Consider the following 23,479-nt stretch of genomic DNA (forward strand, 5'->3'; position numbering starts at 1 on the left):
AAAGCATGAGTTGCAAGATGATCCTGTTTCAAAGCACAGACTAAGGATCAGTTAACATCAAAACCAGATTTCTTCTGGCTTCTTCACTCAGCTCTGTTCATTTTAGATGTTGAGATTTATGGCAAGTACACATGCCACATCTCACAAAGACCCATATTCAATAGAAAGCCAAATGCTTCCTCCTCAGAGAAGTACTAATTGCTCCTCACTGCTGTGTGTTAGCAATCCCATCACAACTCCAAATTTTGCCATTGCTTTTGCACACAGCAATGTGCCTTGGTGTCCATGCACAGCTTGCTGAGGTGCTCTGGATATTCTTCATCAACTAGGCATGGGCTGGGGGGCAAATTACCCTTTGTAGAAATCTGTTGCAACTTTTGCTTATGTCCTCCCACGCAAGAGGGATTTCCAGCCAAAAGCAGAAAATAACCAATATTGTAAATCCCAATCACACAAGTTAATCTAGTCTTTCAAGAGGATGAAGCCCAGGTCAGAAGTTTTTAATATGCAGACAGTATTAAGTGTGGATATAGTCCCAACTGAATCCCACAACAAAAACATACCCACAATGAGTTATTTTGCTCATATAGGAGAGTTGCAAGGTGCCATCTGTGTGCTTCCTAGGCAACCTTTACTCAAGTTAAACATGTCTTCAGAAGAATGAAGTCCAATAGCTTTCTGTTCAAAATGCCATCAAGTATCTCAAGAACTCTTATATCTTGCCTTGCTTTAGGTCTCCTTTTCATTCCTTCCTCATCACCCCTTCCTGCTTACAGGTCCTTTAAGGGAGAACTTCTACCTATGCATCTGATAAAACTTTATCAGCACTGCTAAAATAAAAGAGGCTTTATCAACAAGCTTTGTTTGAACTTCAAGCAGTTAGTGCTCCTATAACAAACAGTCACCGCCATGGCCCTGTCTCAACTAGGTTTCCTCCTGCACCCAGAAGTTTGGCTTGTTCCTGTTACCAACAGTCAGCAGCAAGAGAACAGAGGCCAGATCAACTGCACAGAAAAAAAAAAGTTATTTCTTTGCACAAATGATCTCACAACAACAAACATTATCAAAGCATCATTTAAATACTAGCCTTATCAAGCTGATCAATTAGAGAAGCCAACAGACTCAGACTCACTGTGAAATCACAAGTTCCAGAACACTTTCAGCTTGAAATCAGTGAAACAACCCCTAGCTATTCTTTAACTGGGCTATGACTGTAAAGTTCATCTTTGCCATCAGGCTCAGCTGTAACACACTATCACAACAGATATGCAAGAAGGAAGAAACAGATGCAGCACACTGAAAGGTTGGAAGTGTAAGACATCACCCCCTTTTCCTGGGATAAGGCTTCCCTGGCAAGATGCTCTAACAACACTAATCTCCTAGTTTAATGCTGATCAACTCCAAGTCCCCCAGCACCTGTAGCTTTATAAACAGGAGAGTGTTCAGATGCACCTGCACACAGTAGCCAGGCACTGGCAGAGAGCTAAACCAAGAGATCTTGATGTAAAAATTTCATATTTTTGTGACTCTGTAGAGACAGTCAAATGAAACTGAACAGACTGTGCGTCAACATGATGTGCAGGTGGCCACTCTCTAAATGAAAAGACCAGAGATAGATTAGCCAGGAACTCCTGGAAAATAATTGAGAACCAATCACATAAATCAGATAAGCACCTTCACAGCTTTGTGCTTGGAGTTACCAGGGACCGCCCACTTGCAAAGAATTTACTAATTGTGCAAACCTTGTGTGTCATTATGACTTCTATTGTGTTCTCCTTGTCATGGGAGCATGACAACATGAAGTTTCAAAACGCTACAGCAGAACAAAGTCTTTGCACTGAACAACATTATTGCACATGCTGCAGAACTCAAATGGAAGAGTGGCTTGCAACTTTGGAACATTTTACACCACACATAGTGGGCCAGTGGAGTAGACCATGAAAGCATTTTCTTCTTAAAGTAACATAAAAAAGATCTAGCTAGAAGCTTTTAGATGAGAACTGCAGCTTCCGTAGAATTTCTGCACAGAAACCAAACTTGTATTACCACCAGCCCCTTCTTTGATAATCTCTTCTAAAGAAAGATCAGTATCACATACTTTTATTTATATTTAACACACTAATTGTGTTACATTATACACATTTAATACCTCTTACTCTTTGACATCTCTCAAGCCTCTATGTCAACCAAGAAAAAACCACACCACTTCCATAAGCAATTCCCAGTAATAATCACATTACTGTACCAAAAAGCCACTAGAAAATGACTCTCAAGTAGTTTAACTCCTCCAATAATTCTCTTGTCAGTAGCTACAGAAGATACAATTTATTCAAAACCAAAGAAATTCCTCAGCACCATCCTACAAAGATGTTGGAGAACTCTTCTCCCTTTCCAATACCATAAACTACATGGAGGCCCTCAAATGGCTGCAAGAGCACTGAGCAGGATTAGGAACTGTTCACTACTTGCACAGATGATCCTTGTCCCATCCATGGGCCTTCACAAGGAACGTGCCAGGCTGCACGGAGAAGCCTTGGGACGTACCCCCGCTTTGCATTCCGCTTGCCAGGAGCACCAGCTCCCCAAATCAAAGCTAAAATCACCAGGCAGCTGCTTTGGGCATACAGCTTCACCTGGGACTTGGTAAAGCAAGATATTCCAGTTAACCGAAGAACAGGAATAATGACAAAGAACAGCATTCCCCACCATGTAACACATTACAACGGACAACTTCTACTTCTCCAACAGCTTTTACTACCTCCTGTCTTGCCACTATCCTCACGAGTGTGAAGCTTTGTGCCACTACACCACAGAAACACAGACCCAGAAGTCCACTTCAACTGCTCTACACCGTTAACAATACTCCATACAAACACACAAAACTTCCTCCAAAGCCAAGGTTAAGTCTCACCTAGAGGAGAGATGTCAGTAAACAGCTTGTTCCCAGGGCAACCTGAGACAAAGGCTAAACAACTTGTTTCACCTGCTTGCTGGCTCTTAGAAGTAAGTGCTAATGTTACTAACCTAAGTGCTCATGTGCTTCCTCACCCATTGAGCTCCTGCAACTTTGGGAAGGAAAAAAACCCAACAGTAATATGATATATTGAATACAGGCAGTGACTTGAAGGAAGAAAAAAAAAAAAAAGAGCACGGTAGCAGCGTGTCCCAAAGGAGACACTGCGATTCTTATTAACCACATCTGCTTCCAGCCAGGCGCAGCAGATGGAGACCTCCCAGGGCAGGGTGCAGGCAGGGACATCTCCCCCCGCAGGAGGAGGCGGCAGCGGGATGAGGAGCCACCAGCGCGGGGCCGGTCCCAGCCGCCCCCAGAACGGCTCAGTCCCCCGGGAGCGGCCCCGGCCGGGACACACTCGTGCCGAGGGCTAAACCAGGAAGTTCTGGAGCGGGCGGCCGCGACCTCCGCCAGGAAATCCCGGGAGGGAACGCTGCCCTGCCAGACCCCCGGCTACGCGCTCCGGCCGGCACGGACACAGAAAGCCAAACTTAGTAAGAAAAACAAACCAACAACAACAACAGCAAAAAAAAAAAACAACAGCCCAACAAACCACAAAGGAAACAACCCCCCCGCGCTAACCCACCCCTCACCGCCAGCGCTTGAAGCTCCCCGGGCCAGCCGAGGCCGGGACCCCGGGCTGCGCTGCGGTGGCAGGCGCGGGCAGCCCCAACGCGCCCGGACCGCTGCCCGCAACCGGGCTCGCCGGAGAGCAGCAGCACGGAGGGCCCGGGCACCTACCGAACCGGACACCGCCGGGAGCGAAGGGACCAACAAGCACCTGACAGCCCCACCGGAGGGGCCGCAACGCCCAGGAGAGAGGGGCGGGCAGGGTCCGGGGCCACCCCAGCCCTCCGCAGAGAGCCCTGCCGGGGCCCCGCGCTAAGAACTCCCCCTCCCCGGAGCCCATCCCGCCCCGGGCCGGGCTCACCTGGGGCCGGGCTCACCTGCGGCCGGGCCGCCCCGGCCTCGCTCCGCTCCGCTGCCCCTCGCCTGCGCGGCCTCCGGGCACCTCCGGGAGGGGCGCGGCGGGGCGGGGCCTGCACCGGCCCCGCCCCCCATGGGGGGCGTGGCTTGGGATGCAAATGAAGCCGAGCCGCAGCCTCGCCTCCCTTTCATCCGGCGTGCTCATGAATAATTCAGCAGGGGGGTCGCTCGGAGCCAATCAGAAGGCGGCCACGGCCATGCGGGCGGCCGAGCCCACCCCCCCCACGCCCGGCCCCGGGAGCAGCGGGGGGCAGCGGGCCGGGACGGCGGCTCCGTGCCCTGCCAGGCGCCTTCTCCCGGCTCTCTTCGTCCTCCAGCCCCGCGAGGGACAGCGACGGAGCACGGACGGGTCCAGGCTCCCTGCAAAAAAGAGGTGGAAAGGTTTAACTGTTGTTCACTGAAAGCTGAAGCCGTGGTTGGAAGGAGATACACAACTGCTGCCGTCTTGATCGCGACACAGCTCGGCTGCAGCCACCCCCTGTCCTGCTGCAGGAACAGGGCTGGGAATCAGTGGTTACGTGGAGTGCAACGGCAGCTCAAGGTCTGCCAGCCTCTCTGCATCCATGTAAAATCTTGAAATTACCTCTGACAAGGGGCCAGAAACAGTCAATGGTTCAGCCAAGCTTCCAGAAATTATGCTTTTCAATTGAAAACCCCTAGGATTCTATGATTCTATGATTAAGGTTCCTGTCACCTTCTTGCAACACCCAGCCAACCTGCATCGCCGGCCATAATGAAGCATTGGTATCAGTCTGCATCATAATCCCATCCTGGTAAAGGCACAGTCAGACACTGTGGTGCTGAGCAAGGCAGCCAGTTTCTCAATCTTCCCTGCAGTGGTTATTAAATTCTAATTGTTTTGTGCTGAATCAGGGAGTCTCTGCCCCAGCGAAACTCCCTGGGTGGCTCTCGTAGAGTTCATCGATACAATTCCACCTTGGCACAAGCAAAGGAGACTGATTGAAATCAACAGGAGTGAGTTTGACCTAATTCCAGGACAAACGTGGGGACTGTGGGTCAGAGTGGAGCTCTTCCAGTTGCACCTGTTCTTAGAAACTCTCTTCCCACTGCCTTAAATCTGCAAAACAGTCTGGGAGAACACTGAGGGCGCAGACTGGAGCTGTCAACAACCCCAGCGTTTGAAGAGGGCTGTCAAGAGCAAAACTCTGCTGAAGGAGGAAGAGGAAGGGGAGGCTGTGTGGGAGGAGCTGTCAGACCCCGGCCTCAGCAGCGCCCTGCTGAATTCCAGCGTCTGATAAAAGGGTTGTGTGCACAAACAGGACCAGTGCTTGCAGCAGATCCCTGCCACCTCAGGCTATGATACCTCTGGCCATGCAGGAGAGAGATGGCAAAGTGTCCTGTGCCAACAGGAACTGGACAGAACCACACGCAGACCTAGGGACTCCTCCAGGCTCTGAGTCATGCTGCCCACCTGGGACACAGGGCAGCAGCTGGATCCAAACACAGATGGGCACAGGGTTATGCAGCCACAGGGTGGTATGACCCTCAGCAGGCACTCAGCAGCTGGTGCTGCTGGGGCACCAGTAGCCTCCACAAGAGGGTCTCGCTCTGCACAACCTATTAACATTTCTGCATGAATTAAGAAGCACACTGAGGAGCTCACGCTGTTGAAAAAGGCTTTTTTATTGCTTAACCTTCTGCCCATTTCTGACAGGAACTCAAAAATTATCAAATAAAATGCATGTAAACCAGTTGCTATTACAGTTCTGAAGAACCTTGACAATGAACACAGCGGTGCCCAACATGCTTCTATCCACTGAGCAGACTTTCTGGCATCTAGTACTTTTGCATACTGGCTAAAGCAAATTTTGTACCTGGATATCTGGTGGAAAGCTCCCACAGGCTCCCAAATGGCCTGGAAAGCAATGGTGTCCCCAGTTTGGAGCACAACAGCTACAGGACTGGAACGCTCACAAGGATTTTACAGCTTTTCTTTACTCAGGCATCTCTCACTTAACAAAGACAAGGACCCACAGCCAGGAAAGTATGTCAGGCTGACACAGAAGGGGCTGTAGTACAGCCCTGGTCAGACTGTCAGGTACAGTGTGCTGACAGCAGCAGCCATACTTACCCATGGCATAATGCTGTGTGGCCAAAATGCATCCCAGCACATCTACCAGAGCATCAGGTTGGGGTGCCATCTGCAATGCTCAGGGGCTTGTGTGACCTCTGGCTGATGAGACAGTGTTCAAGGCACAGTTTCCTGCTCTCAAGTGCCTGGAAACTACTCCATGTGGCCAAGTGTTACAGCTGTGCCTTTTTCAGATCAGAATCTGATTGATGGGTTGTTGGTGCAGATGACTGAGAGAGGCTCAGGACACCACCACTGATCTGATCAGCTTATTCTGTCCCTGACTGACCTAAATGACTCTCCAACCATTCAACTGGTGTAGCACACTGGTTCTTAACATGTGACAAGAGGATCACCAGCAAAGTATTTTCTAATGGTCCACAGGTCAGCCAAAGATGACAAGGAAAAAGCAAACTAGTTGTACACAACATGAGAAAGCTGAAGAACCAGTGGCTTCAAGAACAAAGCAGTTTATATTTCAGTCCAGAAATGCCCAGCTAAGCTACACACACTTGTTTGCTGTAAATACTGCTATTATGCCTGACCATCTGGTTGGGTGAAGTCTGTAACAGCAAATAAAGTGGTCAACTACCCAACATGCCAGTTATCACAGGCTCTACTCTCTGTAATATTTTGTAATCAAGACAACAACTCCTGAGTGAAGCTCTTCCCTTCATCCCATACAATTTCCACAAGTGACAGCAACTTCAGTGATGAACATCAATGGGCAGCTTGAATTCCTTTATCGAATAAAAGGCAATTTCTCCATGATCCACCAGTGCAAAGACCACTGGGACATCCCCACTCAAATACGTAACCTGCTTCAAGGTCCGAAGGGATGGAACCTGCTCCTCAAAGCTGCAGAGAGAAAAAGATCCTGTTATTCGCAAAGCAAAGGAGAACAAAGAGACAAAGCTGTCCTGGCCAGCAGTAACAACAGCTCCCTTTGGTCTTAGGAGCTGGTGGTGATCCTTCCCTACCCCTTTCAGTCAAAGCAGGAGGCTGCCAGCCCTGACACTGCACACTGCAGGCTGGAACTGGGAGCTGTCAAATCCTCTGTGACTGCACACTGCTCCAAGCTGTGCCCACTGGATACGGCTCACAGGGCTGCTGGCAAATTGCCAGTCCAGTGCAATCTTAATACCTTTGTGCGAGGAAGATCTTTAGGTTGCTGGGATCAACATCTGACGTGGTTTTCCCTCCTTTTAATTCTGCAGAATCTGTTTGCTCATAAATGAAAATTTTTATAAAGCATCCTACTTGATCACAACAGAGCTTTGCGTGACCACCTTCCCTGCTCTGGCTACTCCAGAGAGTGGAGGAAGGACAGTTTTAGTTTACCCCAAAATTAAAAAGGGCAGAGACTGATCTCTGTACCTGACTATGGAGTTTAAGTATCAGATTCTGGATCCAGCAAGAAAGGGGACACCTACCCTCTGTTTGTACTGATCTTGAAGTTATATTTGACAAAGATGAAAACACTAAACCCCCAGCCCCGAGCTCTGGGGAGGTACATCTCTGAAGAAATCCACAGGGATCTGCACTAGCTGAAGATTTAGGTACCCTATGACTCCCTGCAAAAGTGAGCTCTACAGGGGTTTCACAAGCATTGCCTAAATACAGACATGGCTTCTTATTCCTGACTCAAATAACACTCAGAAATGAGCAGCAAACAGATGACCAATTAGTGTGGGCTGAGCACAAGGGCTGAGGGAATTGTCAACCACAGCCTGCAACAAAGGAGGAACTGAAAGAAAAAAATCTGGGCAGGACCACCCTCGAGGGAGACACTGTAAAGCTCACAAGATGCTGGGTCATTTACAGATCATTAGGACTTCATTTCTACAATACTGCTGTTTCAGGGCACAGCATAAGACTCCTGGTTACCTCTGAACACACATCCTGACATATGGCTTCCCAGGGTTTGTCTTCTTAAACTTGGCCACAGCATCTGCTTGATATACATTGAAGTCAATCTTCATGCTGTCTGGGTCCTCCTGCAGCCTACAGAAGACAGAACACATTCACACAGGTATGGGAAATATTCTGGGTACAGATCCAGCAGAGGAAAGCAGGAGCAAAAGTTCTTGAAACCTGCCTAGTTTGGGCTCTTTGAAAGGCTTCACCCCTCAAAGGACTGACCCTGTAACTGTTCTAATTACTTTCCAGATACAAGCTGCCACCCCACATCTGCCACACTCCCTCCTCTGCAGTCCCCCTTGCAAGAAGCACCACTAACAGATACAGAAGCACTGCTCTGCTCTGACCTACAGGGAAACACAAACACCACACAGACTCTTTGAAGGAGGAGAAGAACCAGAAGTCCCAAAGCCAAGGTTTTATAATCACTGCAGCAGGGATGGTAGCACATTCCAGGGATGAGACACAGGTGAAACTCAACCAAAACCTCTGGGGGAGATTACCTGGCTGGGGTGCAGAGAGGGAACAGCAGGAAAAGAGAGCAACCCCAATGTTTTAACTGGCCTGGAATGCCCTAGCTCTGCTCTGCAGGACCTGGTACTTCATGGAAGTGCCAGCTCTTCACTACAGATGCAATGGGGTCACGGAGCAGAGCGCTGGGTTCTCTCAGCATCCTGGATGCCAGGCAGCTCCCAAACTGCTGCTGTGAGCATCTCCCAGACCTCATAAGCAGGGACAGTCACAAGACACCCCCACTCCCTAACAGTTCTGAGCTGGCTGGCTGGATACTAACCGGGAGGCTCCATCCAGGATGTGGGAGGGCTGCAGCACGCTGATCTGCTGGAGGAGCACAGCTGGAGGGAGAAGGAACAGGAAAGGATCAGACCAGCTATTTCTCTCCCAGGGCACTCCAAGCACTCCACCACCACCCACAAGCCTTCCTCCTCTGACAATGGCTGGCAGCACCACAGTCACTACTGGCTACTTCAAAGATCTCAACTTCCTCATCTCCTCCCAGCACACAGCCCAGAACACTCTGCAATTGCTTTGCATCTTGCTGGCCCCCATTTCACATGCCTAACAGCCCAGCAAGAAGGACTGCAATACAGCAGGACATGGGAAATGGATTAGAAGACCTCCCAAGGCCCTGTTTATTCTGCCACTTGAGCGGGCTACACAAAAAGATGGAAAGGCACAGGACGATCTTTCTTCTCACTCCATGGCTGGGCTCCTCTGCCCCTGCTTTGCCTAGTCCTTCTAATGAGACTTTCCTTCTCAAGCTGCTGTTCCCTAAATTGATGTTCAGCTTCTCCATGTCATCCCTTTTTCAGCTGCATACCAAGCAACACTTCGCAGAGCTGAGGGGTAGGGGGAAAAGGAGGTCCTTATCAAGTTCCCAGAACAACTACCTGACGAGGTAGCTTCATCTGGCCTCAAGAGCGGTGTGACAGCTTGGTCCCAGAGATGAGGTGGTCGTTTCCAAACTCTCTTCTGGCTCCTCTGCTTCAGAAGGGCTTTGTACTCTTGCCAGTTGGAGCAGCGTCTCACCTCCCAGTCAGCATTGACGCTGCTCTTGTACCTTTTCTCCCTCTCCCACTGCTCCCTTTCCTTCTGGGACAGCTTCTCCTGTTTCTGATTGATGCGTGTGCACCAACAAGCTGCATTCACCTCCCTCCCTGGCACATTCTCTGGCAGGAGGCCGCTGTCAGGTGAGGGCAGATGTGTGCACGGCTGGTCTGGGGCCACGTTTGGCAAGATGATGGTGGTGAAATCCCAGCGGGGTGCACGGGTGCCAGCGCTGCTCTCCCTGTGGTCTCCAGCCCGGCTCCTGGAGGGGCTGAGGGAGTCCTTTTGTCCTGCATCAAGAGGAACCAAGTTTGACTTCCCCTCTCCACTGCCAGCATTTGATTCCTTTGGCTGTTCTGACAATGGCTTTTCATCCATGGGAAGGCAGCTGGAGCCTCCAGAGTCATCTCCAGATTTTTGGGAGCTCCCTTCGGCTTCTGGAATGTCCTCAGATACCTTATGTTTCTTCTCATGCAACCTAAAGACAGAAGCAGCAGCATAAAAGACAGAGAGAGTGTGTGATGGGACTTTATTCCCTTTGAATGCTGTCTCCTCCCTGTTAAAAGGATGAATGCAGTCTGCCAAGCCTGAAGGAAGAACAGCAAGACTGGAAGGAACCCCCAGACAGGTCTGCAAACACTTGACCACAACCTCTTGGCTGAAACGAGGGCATTTGCTTGTGTGACAAAATGAGAAGGGAAAAAAGCAGGCCCAAAACAAACAGTGTACACCAAAGGCAGATTAAACTTATCTCCCAATTTCTAAAATTTCCTCTTACCAAGCACTGAGTTACTTGTTAACAGAAAAGGACTTGCAGGCCAGCCCATCCTCCCTGTTTCTTAAAGGATGATGCCACCTACTGGAAATTGTTGCAATTATTAGGAAAATTAGTAATCATGTCAGCTTCTGTTTGCATTTTGACAACTTTTAGAGGCCTTATGCAAGGACCAGGACCCAATCATGCTCTCTGCTGTACAAGCTGGGTAAGTGCAAGATGGGCACTACCATGTCTAGGATCTCCCTAAAAAAAGAGCAAGAGGAGACATCTGCCACATGTTTCTTCTGCACTGATCTCTGTACCTGTCTATTTTGGCACCTCCCTGCCACAGCTGGGAGGCTCAGGGGTAGTTTGTCACTATTAGCCCTGCATGACGTACAGATGTGCCAAAAAGGGCATGCTGCAAGGAGTTCAGGAAAAGCACTGCACTGCCTGGAGACAGCCAAGAGGAGCTGTGCCAGACAGGTCACCCACAACAGCACGAAAGGCTGAGGATGCTGTTCCCAAGCTGCAGAGTCTGGGAGAAGACACAAGAAGGCTTTGGAGCACATCCTTACCAGGGGCTGGAACTCCTCCTCCGTTTGCGCTGGTGTTTCCCAGAGCTCTGGCAGTGACTTTCCAGTTTCAGTTGCCTCTCGTAGGGAGACAGGACAGTGCTGTAAGGAGACACCAACACAGGGGCTGACAGCAGGGCGGGGCACTGAAACAACCCTTCTGCTCAGCCCCCAGAGCACAGCAACAAAAACCTTTTCTTCCAGGCACAGAAAATCCACAAGCAGGACCAGTAATGGCCCCGCAGTCCATGCCCCATTTCATGTTCCCGATCACCTCCTCAAGAGGGAGGAGCAAGGAAGGGTAGAGTGCCACTTTTAGCCTTTCATCCTCCCAAGAGATGGAATGCAGGGTCAAAGTCCTCTTCTCTGCCGTTCCACTGGGGCCATGCAGTGGGCACAGAGCTGCTCAGGGTCTTCAGAAAGGAGAAAGCAGCGTGGAAAGAAAAAGCTGGTTACCTGGGGTCGAATCTCAGTACAATATAACCCAGCTGCTTCAAGTGGCTGAACACCTTAGAGCAAAGGAAAACAACAAGTTTAAAAGACTACCCCAAAACTAAACCATTTACTGCAGTTCTGCTACAACTGGGTAAACACAGCATGGCACTGGCAGAGGAGAAAACCACCAGGATTGAGACCCAATGCAAAGGTGGGGGAACAGGAACTGATCATTTGGAAGGTGAGTGGGGAAAATGGACAAGTTACTCCCCTTCCCTCCCAAACTGTCCTCAGCCACTGGAAGAGGTTGTGTGGCTGAGGCTGGGCCCTCTGCTTTCATCCTCCCTGCAGGAGCTGGAGGTTCCAACACACCTGGTAATGCGACAGGCTCACTGCCTCCTGGGACAGCAGGATCTCATAGGCTTCCTGGATTGACAAGGGCAGATCTCTGTAAAAGAGCTGGATATAGCCCTGCAGGGCAGAAGCTTGGTGTTGAGAGAATCACAGGGAAAAAAAACTATGCAAACTCACAACAGTCTCAGCATCCTCCTTTACATGATATCTGTACCTCCCCATGTGCCATCTGGATTACTTACAGCCCCTCTCCCATGCTCAGTTCCCCTGTGCCCTGGTTTCACCAAAGTTCCCACCTACAGCTGGCAGCTCCTGCTCCAGCACTGCATCCATTTGGAGGATGCAGCTGGGAGCACAACACTGCAATTGTTAAAATAATCCTTGCTTTGGGAGATAATTTTCTTGACCTTTGATGATCTCAGTGACTCAGGACACAGCACAAATACAAAAACATTTAGGACCAGCACAACTGAGAGAGCTGCAGCAGCAGAACTGATGGCATCCTCAGATGTCACCAGTTGGTGGCTCCTTAGAAGCATTTACTGCAGCCTCAGTGATCCCATGGGTAGATTCCCCAGACAATAGCAACTAACCTCTAGGATGCAGTTTTAGTCTATGCCTCTTTTTCCTTTTTTTTTTTTTTTCCCCCTTTTTTTTTAAATGTTTACTTACAAAGAAAACAAAACACTAGGAACCACACCTCTCCCATGGGATGGGCTGAAGGCATCCAATTGGTATTTTCTGCTTCCAGGGAGAGATTTTGTACTCAGCAACCGACTCCCATTTGTTTTTATTCTTTCATCAATTTGTTTACAATTTATTGTTTGTCAAATTCTCAGAGGTAAAAAAGCCCTACCTTTGCAGTTAGAACTTAAGGGATGGCATCAGATGCCCATAATCTGATTGAGGTTTGCTAAGGGGAAAAAACCTCATATAATTGTGTTTCATTGCCCCTCAATCAAGAAAGTAGACAGAGATCTCAATGGAAAACTTTGTAACATGCTCCTCATACTTTTCTTGTTCTGGTAAGAGCTGACTTATTAGCTACACTCTCCTAACCTCTACTGTCATATTTGATGCAGGAGTGGGTTAAATATGATACCAGCTGGAGATACTGACCACTGATCCAATTAACATGCACTGTCAATGACACAGAGGCTGCTTTGGAGTCCAAGATATAAACCCATGGCCTGGAGACAAACAGCTCCAGCAGCCAACAGGCTAAAAGGTTCCTTGAGAAAACAAGTGTTTATCAGCTGCTCACACTGCAGCAGTGACCAACACAAGTCCACTGGCTTCAGACTAAAGCTGCTACAGCTCCATTAGTCATTCAGGAAGGACCCAATGTCCCTACCCACACATGGGTATCCTACTTACACACTCCAGCAGGTACAGAGTTTCCTCAGGCAGCAGGCACTGTTTGCCATGCTTTGTGAACCCCATGGTGTGCCAGAACTTCCCCTGGAACAGAAGAACAAATCAGTGATGGGCTCTGGCTGTTCCCTGCTGACAGCCAGGCTCTCTCCCATTTCATGCAGCAAATTAAGGGATCTGCAATGGCCAGTGGGAGATGATGGCACTGAGAACACTCTGCAGCAGACTCACCGCAGGGGACTGCAGCTCTGCAATGCCCTGTCCTGGCTTCCACTCAGCTTTCACCAGATTCCTCCTGAGAAGGTTAAAGGTTAGTTTGCTATTATCAAAACGCTGTACAATAAACTCTCATTGTAGCAACACAACAAGCTTGGAAAGGTATCAAAAGGCAGCAAACTTTCAGGTGGCACGTGTACATGGTGAGGCCTTAGAAAGACACCACCTTCTGGATCTAGCAGTACCAGCTGAAAGTTTTCTTACCACCAACCAGTTAATTGTGTCTTCAGTCAGCACCACAGAGATCTGTCCACAAGCTACAGCAGCCTGCTGGAGATGTGTGGCCATGATCTATCATACCATTGTTCAGATGCTGCCAAGACTCTCAAATCGCTGTATCCTACCCACATGGTCTCATAGGAAAAGATAAATAGCTGAGAAAAAGTGGAAGGCAACTTTGCAAGAATGCAAACATTGCATTTTTAGCAGCTGGCTCAAGGAAACAGAAGGTAAGACCTGTAAGGTCTGAAAGGAAACCCAAACCTACCCAGCCACCCTCCCATTCCCAGGGTCTCCACTGCTGCCCAGACACACATTTACAGATGTACTTGGACAAACCCCACTGTGCCAACAGTGGGAGAGAAGGGTCCACAGCTGGATTCTACTCATCCCACCAGCAGCACGGGCAGCAGCTGCGCGCGCTGACGCCCCGACCCGGTGCCTGGCGGGGACAAAGGGATGTCCAGCCCCGCCGAGCACATCCGTGCCGACCCCCGCCCGGCCCAGGGACTCACAGCGGCTCCACGCGCTCCTCGGAGAGGAGCTGCCACTGCTCCTCCCGGCACCGCCGCAGCTTCTCCGCCTGCTCGGCCGAGCCGTCGGGGATGAAGTCCTTCTGGCCGCCGGAGCGCTGCGGGCCTCTGCGGCTGCGGGGCGAGACGGGGAGGCGTGAGGGGAGAGCACCCACCCTGCGGCCGCAGCCGCCCAGCTCCGGCACCGGCACCGGCCCAGCTCGGTCACCCCCCCAGCCCCAGCCCCGGCCCCGGCCCAGCTCGGTCACCCCCCCAGCCCCAGCCCCGGCCCCGGCCCAGCTCGGTCACCCCCCCAGCCCCAGCCCCGGCCGCGCCGGGCCCGGGCGGACCAACCTCCCGGGGCGCGACCCGCCGGGCTCCATGGGCGCGGGGGGCGGCCCGGCCTTCCGGCCAGGGCACAGCGCCGCGAGGGCAGCGCGCCCCCTGGCGGCTCGGAGGGCTGCGGGCACCGGGACAGCGGGACAGCGGGACAGTGGGACATTGGGACATTGGGACACCGGGACACTGGGACAGCGGGACAGAGGGACAGAGGGACAGAGGGACACTGGGACAGCGGGACAGCAGGACATTGGGACACTGGGACACCAGGACAGCGGGACACCGGGACGGGACACTGGGATGGGATACCGGGATGCCGGGACGGGACACCAGGACACCCACCGGGACACCCATCCAGCGGCACCGGGCACAGCACTGAACCGCAGGCACCGAGCTGGGTGTGGATGCCCCGCCTGGGGCCTGCAGTGCGGTACGTGACAGCTGAGGTTGGGCCAGGTGATCCCTGGGGTCCATTCCAACCCGATCCCAGGGATTGTGCCAGGGCTGTGTCCCGAGCGAGTTGGGGTGGGCTGGCCCTGGCTGCTCTCACTGCTCCTCAGCAGAACTGGGGAGAAAATAAGGTGAAAAAAATCTCATGCGCCAAGATAGAAACAGGGAGATCACTCACGGATTACTGTCAGGGTAAACCAGGCTCAACTAGGAGAAAATTAACGTATTGCCGAGTAACAGCAGTCCAAATCTGCCTCAAACACCTGCTCCTCCCTCCCTGACCCTGCTCACGGGGCCACCTCTCGCACTGTCTCCACTCTCCCCTCACTGCCAGGCAGCATTTTGCCCCTGCTTAAGTACATTTCCTCAGAGGTGCCACCAGCCTCAGTGACGGGCTCTGCCACGCCCTGTAGCGGGGCCGCTGGAGCTGCCCAGAACCGGCTGGAACCAGCAGGAACCGGCTTTAACTGGCCACATCCAGCACAAGGCAGCCCCACCCCCGCGGGGTGCTGCCCGTGCCACGCGGCGCAGAAGCAGGGGAAGGAATTCTTTTCCCTGAGCAGCTCTCCCTGTTTCTCCCGGCTCGGGCTCCCGCAGCAGCCCGTGCGGGGCCGTTGGGATGCGCGAGCCCCGGCGACCCGGCTGCTGGAACACGAGGAGCCTCCCTGAGCCGCGGCCTCGCGCCGCAGCTGACACGGCGGGGTTTGCTGCCTGGGGAGGCCTGAACGGACCTGATGGGGAAACGCGCCAAAAAGTTCAAGTTTCACCTCCAGCCCTGTCTCCTGTTGCTTCGGGATAGCTCGCAGCAGCCGCTGAGCCTCAAGCAGGAAAAATACAGCTTTTCCCCCACCGGAGTCCCAAGTTCCCGCTGCGGTTTCCCAGTAAGAGGCCTCTGACGAGGTGCCAGCACAGGCAGATGAATGCGAAAAACATTCCCCTCCATTTTCCACGGAATGGTTTAATTTTCGCTTCCTGCCTGCTTATTTCCTCCCAAATTGAGCTTTTATCCTGCAAGGGGGTCAAGTGGTTTTGCTCAGTGGTGCCTCTCCATGACATGAGGGGAGACAAGACTCACCGACGGCACGAGGGACAGCAGGCTCTGCAGTCACAGAGCTTTTTCTCCCTGATTTCTGAAAAACACGTATTTTGGAGGCTACCCGGACTGCTTGGTTTTAACATCACCCCCAGGGCACCATGTTCTGTAGCTTTCAACTTGCTGCCTCTCACCCCTGTGTTTAACTCAGTCTCTCCTTAAAATAGATGTGCTCCAATTGCTTCAGGAAAGGCTCCGATCCAGAGTTTGCTTTTGTCACCCACTGTGATTACAAGACCCAGAAATGTCAGGACTAATCTCTGTTCATATTTCTATTCAATACTGTGATTTTAGCTGTCATGGGGTAAGGGTGGGGGTCCCGTTCCTCACAGGGGCACCAGCAGAGCCTTGTCCCTGGTGGCACTCAGCTCTCCCCAGCTGAAGCCTCTTAATCAGCCCTAATGAGCTGAATCTCATCAGCTGGGTGTGGGTGGTCCTGGGCAGCTGCACTTTCTTTTCCTCACTTACAAAAGGAGGGTGAGGTGGGATTTTTTTCTTCTTTTCAGATATCTTTCTGGGGTTGAGTTAGGGTTCTTGATTTTAAGTTTTTGTGCAGCTTGCTTGAAACTGTGATTGTGGTGCTTCTGGTGGTTTTGGGTTGGAGTTTGTTGGGGGTTTTTTTCTGGAAATTTGGAGTCTTTTTCCCTTTGTTCTGGGTGGGACCTGGTTGCAACTCCAGTGGAGCAACTGTGTGTGGAAGGAAGCCTAAAAAGGAGTTGATGGAGACTGTCCTAGGCTCTCTGTGGCAGGATTGTAAGAACAGCTGCAAGATGTTCCTCTTGAAGCTAAAATAATGGTCACGGAGAAGACTGGTGGCAATGCTTCACTTCATGAGTAAATGGTCTACTCAGGGCATCCTGTGAGCTGACATAGGATGGACTGTGAGCCTGGAGGCTTCCAGGGAGGAAGAGTATGGCCCCAGGCAGCAGAGCAGGATCCAACCCTCATTGTCTGGGTGCCAAACAGCCATGGAGGAAACTGATGATGAAGGCTATGGCTGCCCCTCACTCCTGTGGGATACTGCCCTTGCCCCAAGGGAAAATGGGCTCAATTTAACTGGGGAGACACAACATTGTATGCACCAGGACTGTGTACTGGAACTATGGGCTCTCAGAGCAGGTAAGTGTGGTGGTTTTGTCCACTTCATTTTTTTTTTTCCTTGGGGGTAGAAAAAATGTTGGTCAAGAAAGAGTCTCAGGATTGAAAATGTGGGCTGGTTACCTCTTCTGAACAGAGCTGTCTGCTCTTGCTTCTCTCTCCTGCTGATCCTGGCACTCCAGGGAGGAGTGGAACAGAGCTGTGGTGTGAGGGGATGGGTTTGAGCCCTTTTAGTCCTTTTCTGTAGTGTCCAAGTTGTGCTTGTGCAGTCCCTGTAATCACAGGTTCCTTGTGGCTAACTCTTGGATGAACTTGATGTAGACAGACTCTGTTTTTTGTGAAAACAAGATCAAGTGTGGCCTTGGGATTGTTTTTCTAGCTTTGTGGAGTGTACTGGGTGTAGCCAGGTGGGAACTGCAGGCCCTGTGCTTGAGCTGAGCAGCTCTGCCAGGTACAGCTACCTGCTTTATTCCCTGTGTTAACAACTCCTCCAGTTTCTGGCATGGTATTTGGAAATACTATAGTAATTCTGCAGCAACCAGCTGTGGCTCAGGCTTTATATATTTGCCAACAAATGGTACTTTTTGGAAAACAGTGTCTGAGATGGGTAACATGGACCATTTCAACTTCATTGCAACCCATGAAGAAGGTCCTGAATCCAAGAGATTTTGTTTGTAGATGCTCTGTGTGATTTGGAACAGAAAAGGCTTTTACAGACTCCCTAAAACTGGCAAGTACTTAAATTCCTGTGTGTTGCAATACATGAGATACTATCACAATTCCTCAGCTCTGAGCTGTGTTCATATCATCACTGTTCAACAGCCCTGTTATCACAGGTTAGCAGTAGTTCAGCATACAGCTGCCTAATTATTGTTATTCTTAATTATATTCTAGTGGGAAATATCTCAACTCTGAGCTTCTAGAGCATCATATAGACAATTTCTTACTGTAGAGCATAAGGAAACACTTGGCAATCAATTTCAACAGGATTTGGCAGACCTTAAATATGCACTAAAGTACTTGGTTTTGGATGAAAAGCAGATAATGGTGTCAGGTGTTACAGCTTGTCTGGGAGGTGGGGGACCAGTCTTGTTTTCTAGCCTCACCTGGGAGTTTTTGGCAAGTTCCTTGCTGCTGCAGGATGTTTGTGATGCCTGTGATTGTTCCTGCAATGTGTTACAGCTGGGAGTTTGGGCAGGGCATTGGAAAGAGACTTTTGCCCCAAAAGGGGATTACTGTGGAAGGTTTCTGGGCTGAATTATTTCCATCTGGAGAGAATGGCTGAAGCTTTTCTCATTTCCCCAGTTTGCCTTGGCATCCTGCTCGTGGTTCACTTGAAGAGATTGAAGGTTTGCACTGGAATGCCTGGCTGGGGGTAAAGGAGCCTCACTGTTCACAGTTCAAGGCTGTAGACTGTGCTCCTTGCTCAAGTTTCTTAAGTTCTCCTGCAATGTGTTTGCACTTACCAGGTACTTTGAAATATCTTCTGTGGGCTTTGGTGTGGAGGAGCACTCAAAAACCTGCTGCTTGTTGCTGGGATTTCTGTGAAAGGAGGTGTTTGGTTGGGACATGCCTTTGGGTCAGACACAAGTGACTGAGTCAGGACTCCTAGGGTGTCTTTGGCTTGTGCTGGAGACTGGGAAGGAGAGAATATTGCTTAAGGCAAGGAACTGGGAAATCAAGGGCCTGTTCTGCAGTGTCTCATTGGCCTGTGAAGCTCCAGGCTGTTCCTTATCTGTTCTGGATGCCCCAGGCTTTAAACCAAGCAGGATGAACAATTTGTGCTGTGCTGATTGTAAGGCTGAGTCCATAAACATGATGAAGCTGGGAGCATTTGGTGATTAAGGTGCTGACGAAGGGTGAAGAGCTGCTCAGTGTCTGCACCAGCAACCCTAGAGACTCTGCTGTGTTGCTGCTTGCATTTTGAAGGCCTTTGCAGGGGTTAGTTGGAGCATTACAAATGTGCTCTTCTGGCTCTTAAGTCTAATTCAGGTGATACAGCAAGAGATTAGAATAATGAAGATATTTTAACAGCTCCACAAACAAATCAGCCCTGTAAACACTAGGTCCTGTTTACAGCACCTTGATGGTGACAGGTTGAGACAACTTCAGTTACAGCACTAGAGGATGGTGATTTGTTCTCTGTATCCAAGGCTAAAAAGGATAATTCTTTGTTTTTGTGAAGCAAACTGCCAACACAGTTACTGGATGGGGTGGGAAGGGATGAGCCTTCAGCCAGCAGCTGGCACAAAGCAGGTGCTGAGGAGAGGAGTGGGAAGTAAGGCTGGTTGTAATTGTTGGACTGTTTGGAAACTGGGCTGCTGCTTCAAAGCTGACCCAGGGCAGCTGGCAGGGTTGGTTGGAGTGGCTGGCATGCTTTGCTCTGAGAAGGAAGGTGCTGGGAGGCTTCATGGGATAGTTTTCAAACAAATAGCATCCTCTTTGCATCATTGACTAATTTGATGTCTCTTTTTGCCAGCCCCTGTGTTTCTACCCTGCTGCTGGGAACCCAGCTCTCACTCTTGAGTATCTTTTGAGTGCTGGAAGGAGGTTTGCAGCAATATAATACCTGTGATGCCCCTGAATATCTCTTCTGTTTGGGCTTGCTCCTTTGCTCCTGGATGTGTGGCTTCAGGAGCCAGGCTGGGGGCTTGGTGGTGTTGATGGAATGCCCATAGGGTCTCTGATCCCAAATGTTCCACTAATTGTGAGATCCTGGAGGGTGAGCCCTGTCCCTAGAGGACCCTCAGTAGATGTTAAAACTCTCACTGACTTCTTCCCACCCTTGCATGGGACTGACCTTGACTTAAGGCTGTTTTCCAGTCAAGTGGAAAAATAATGCAATTGCAAAAATGCCATCTCCTCTTGCATTCCAAGTTGTACACAACTTTCAGAATCAAGGCTGTAAATCCTTTTTTTTTTTTTTCAAACTTAGAACCTGAGAACTTTCTCTTAGATGGGTACATTTTATTTTATGGGATTGGATTCCATTTGGACTAAAAAGGCAGATTTCTAGAAGTTTCTGCACTGAAAGGGCCATGTAAGTGGAAAAATGCTCAATACTTAAGGGCTGTTATCTTTCTGTGAGTCACATGTGGGTCTGGGGTCAGCCTGTAAAGCCTGTTACCTGCTTTTTACTCTTCAACAAGATCTTAGTCTGAAGGACAGAGTAATTTTCATCTTACCCAGCAAAGGTGATTTTTAGTCACCTAAAAACACACTGGCAGCAGATGCATTAGAGGACCTGGGAGGTGTGTGGAGTCCACCCCTGTCTGTGCAGCAGTCCTGGGGCATCCAGATGAGGACTGCATGCAGCAGCTCCTGCCACACGTGCAGGGGCTGTCCCATAAATCTTTTCCATGTAACTAAACTGCTTTCTTCCTCTCCTCCATAAAGTCGTTGCTAAAAATCAAAGTAAGTTGGTAGCTCACTCCTCTGCTGTGCCCTGCTGCCTGTGCTTGCCTGGGATCAGGGGGGAGCTGGGAGAGCTCCTGGCTGCTTTGGGGGAGTAGATTGTCCTGATAGCTACTGCTATATGTCATCCTGAGGGCACTGGGCTTCACAACAGCAGCTGGCAAGTGCCTTTCCTTGAGAGCTGCAAGAGCCCTGCTTATTCCCCAGTGGTTATTGCTGTCCCCCAAACCTCTTGTGAGAGGTGCTTCAGCTTCCCTCAAACACCTGAGCTGAGACTTCTCTTACAGGAGCAAAAGGTACCTATATACTTGTCTTTTAATCAGAGTAGAGAGTTCAGTGTGTATTTGCAATGGACAATAGTGGACATGATGGAAATGGCCCCTCTGTGACTCCCTTTGATCCTGGAGTGGCTTCTTGACTGCAGTGCCAGCTGCTCCCTTGCTTGTGTGCTGTTGTGCCTCTGGAAGCACAGTCCAGTGCCGGGGCTGTGAACCTCCAGACACCCAGGCTGTGCTCTGCCTCAGATGTGGCTTGAGTAGCTCCTGTGAGTGTGCATTTAAATCAACAGCTTTTATTTCATTTGTTTCAGTTTGGAGCACTGAGGACTGGCATCAGGGATCTTTCCCTGTCCATCTGTGGAGCTTTAAAAGCTGAAAGGTGGGCTGGGGTTGAACTTGGATGCTGGCTGGTGTGTCATCTTTGTGTACAGTGCTGTGACCAAGGTACTTGGGAAAATGAGGGCAATGCCCCTGAAATGAACAGAAATGTTTCTTCCCCTGAAAGCCTCATTTTCCTTCTTTCAGGAGCTCCAGCTGCTGCTGAGGGCTGTCAGTAGTTGTAGGGATGGTTAGATTCAGGCAAGAAGCTGTTCCAGCAGAAATGGCTGTGCAGTGTCAACTTGAGCCAGGTGTAACTTTATCTTAATGCATCTAGAGAGACTACTTTCTTTTCCTTGGTGCATCTCTCAAATGAGATTGAATTTATGCTTCTTCCTAAGCTGCCTCTGAAATACCTGCTAGCAAAGCTGCCTGGCATGCAGGGCGCAGCATTAGGAAGGAACAAGCTGTGTTTGCAACCATCTGTGATGTGGGTTAGCAACAATCCCACCAGCCAAGCAGGATATGGGGTGGGAACAGGCAAGGTTAAGCTCTTTGAATATACCTGCACATCCAAAGGTAGCCCTGGCTACAGAAACTCTTCTGTTTTCTGTGTGCAGAGCTGGAACAGGATCTCTGCAGCCAGCTGATATGACCAGTGTGCTGCACTGCTGTCAACCAGGTGAAATACAGGAGCCTTCAAGGGGGTAGAGGATGGGGAAGGTTGTCTCCCTGCCTATTGCTGCTGGGTGGGAAGGAGGAATGGTAACAGGGTGGCAAGCAAGGCTAGGGAGGTGATCTCTTCCTCCTTGGCCAAAGATGTTAAAATGGCCCCTACAGCTTTGATATCAGGGTTTTTAGGAGGATATTGAAAGCTTGGAAGGCACGTAGAAGGAAACACCTTGGAGGGAGGGAATGTGAGAACTCACTGTGCTTAGTCCTTATCAAGCCAAGGACTGTGTGACTTAATTACACTCCAAGTACTTTCCCAGATAGCAAAGAGTGCTTTAATCTTGCAGAAGAAGGCACAATGAGAGCCTGTGTCTGAAAGATAAAATCAGACGATTGAATCTAGAAATACTGTGCAATCTGCTAATGACTTCCATGCCAAGGGGGGAATTTTGTCTCTTGATGGGATGGCATGGGTTGGCCAGACTTGTCTTGCATCCTGACTAAACCAAGCACCTTCTGTTGGGTGAAGGTCAGATGGGAAGAGGTGGTGTTTTCCACCCTGGTAAGTGGAGAATTAATGGGCTTCCTTGTCAGCACAGGGTTCAAGTTCTGGGGCTCCTGCTCATCCCTGAACATCTGGCCAACCTCTTTGCACTGGCTGTGACAAGCCATCTGTGCAGTTAGGTGGGCTGATGGTCCAGCCTTGGCCTCCACCTCCACAAACTCTGGTGTCCAGAGTGTTTGATGAAACAGCAGCAGACCTGGTACTTCCCCAGTGCTAGGTTTGCCAGAGGCAGTGGATGGAAAGCAGGCTGTGCTCGTATGTGAGCAGAAAAAGTACTTTTGGCTCTGTTCTTGCACTTCTGTCACTGCTGCTGGCATTCAAATGGCATTGTCTGCATTATTCATGCAGTGCTGATAACTCCAGAGTGCTGTGTGCTAGATCCTGCTTTCAGCTGCACCCAGCACTTCAGTTGTGCTGAAGCCAAGGGAGCTGTACTGACAGATCTGATGAAAGTCAGAATTTGATATTAAAAAAGCTTGCATCCATTTCCAAAGCATGGCTACAGAACAGGAACAGCATGATCCCTGCTACTGGCATAATTCCATTTAAATATGACATTTGCCAATGGAAAAGCTGCCAGTGGGTTTGTCTAGTGGTGTAGAGAGAAATGGAGCAATGGGCTAAACACCTGATAAAATAAACTTGTCTTTTTTTATGAACTGGAGATGAAAGGTGGATGGGTCAAGTAGAACTCCTGTTGCAAGGTGCAAGGAGACAACAGGTCTTCAAAGGAGGATCCTGGAGCATGGAAATGTCCACCTAAAATGCTGCCCTCTCTGTACTTGCCTGAGTGCTGGAGGAACACCAGGTCTGAGCCCTGTATGTAGCAAAAGGGATGGTGCAGCTTTGGGCTATGGCACCTCTCAGGGGTGGGAAAGCTTCAGGGAAGCATTGCAGTTGATTAGCTCTATTTGCAAGAAAATCGAGTGGCTTTCTCTGGCATTGGAAATGTGACCTGCTCATGCAGTCCTGGGGGCTGCAGGCAACTCAGTTCTTCTCTCAGCCCTCCAATGGCTCCAACAATCTGATGGTGCCTTCTAGGAAGAATCCTTAATTAAATTGTATGTGTTTGGAAGTGACTTTGAGTGATTTCCTGTCAGCTGCTGTCTTGCTTGAGGAATGACTTGTTTTTAATGAAACCTCTCCCTTCTACTGTAGATGGAAAACTGGGG

At 50.1% G+C, this 23,479-nt stretch overlaps 2 protein-coding genes across 4 annotated transcripts in view; both read right to left on the reverse strand.

Annotated features, from left to right (window-relative positions):
• The window catches only part of LLGL2 (LLGL scribble cell polarity complex component 2), a 33,167-nt gene extending 29,147 nt beyond the window's left edge, over positions 1-4,020 (reverse strand). Inside the window, exon 1 of one of the 2 annotated variants that reach the window (XM_051634747.1) lies at positions 3,945-4,020. The gene's annotated coding sequence lies outside the window, so the exon portion shown is untranslated. The remainder of the gene's footprint in view (positions 1-3,944) is intronic. The other variant, XM_051634748.1, reaches the window with a different exon arrangement.
• Positions 4,021-5,626: 1,606 nt separating this feature from the next.
• On the reverse strand, positions 5,627-14,478 carry TSEN54 (tRNA splicing endonuclease subunit 54). 2 transcript variants are annotated; one of them, XM_051634751.1, is made up of 11 exons: positions 14,435-14,478; positions 14,084-14,215; positions 13,305-13,368; positions 13,077-13,160; positions 11,718-11,816; positions 11,367-11,419; positions 10,914-11,012; positions 9,422-10,056; positions 8,806-8,866; positions 7,980-8,096; positions 5,627-6,950 (listed from the first exon to the last, which is right to left on the reverse strand). In XM_051634751.1, the coding sequence occupies exons 1-11, from the start codon at positions 14,461-14,463 to the stop codon at positions 6,800-6,802; spliced, it is 1,524 nt and encodes a 507-aa protein (XP_051490711.1). In that variant the 5' UTR covers positions 14,464-14,478; the 3' UTR covers positions 5,627-6,799. The 2 variants fall into 2 exon arrangements, with proteins under 2 accessions (XP_051490711.1, XP_051490712.1); XM_051634752.1 differs by lacking the exons at positions 5,627-6,950; positions 8,806-8,866 and having other exon boundaries at positions 7,986-8,096.
• Positions 14,479-23,479: the final 9,001 nt, after the last annotated feature.

The sequence above is a fragment of the Apus apus genome, chromosome 17 (assembly GCF_020740795.1).
Source record: "Apus apus isolate bApuApu2 chromosome 17, bApuApu2.pri.cur, whole genome shotgun sequence".
NCBI lineage: Eukaryota > Metazoa > Chordata > Aves > Apodiformes > Apodidae > Apus > Apus apus.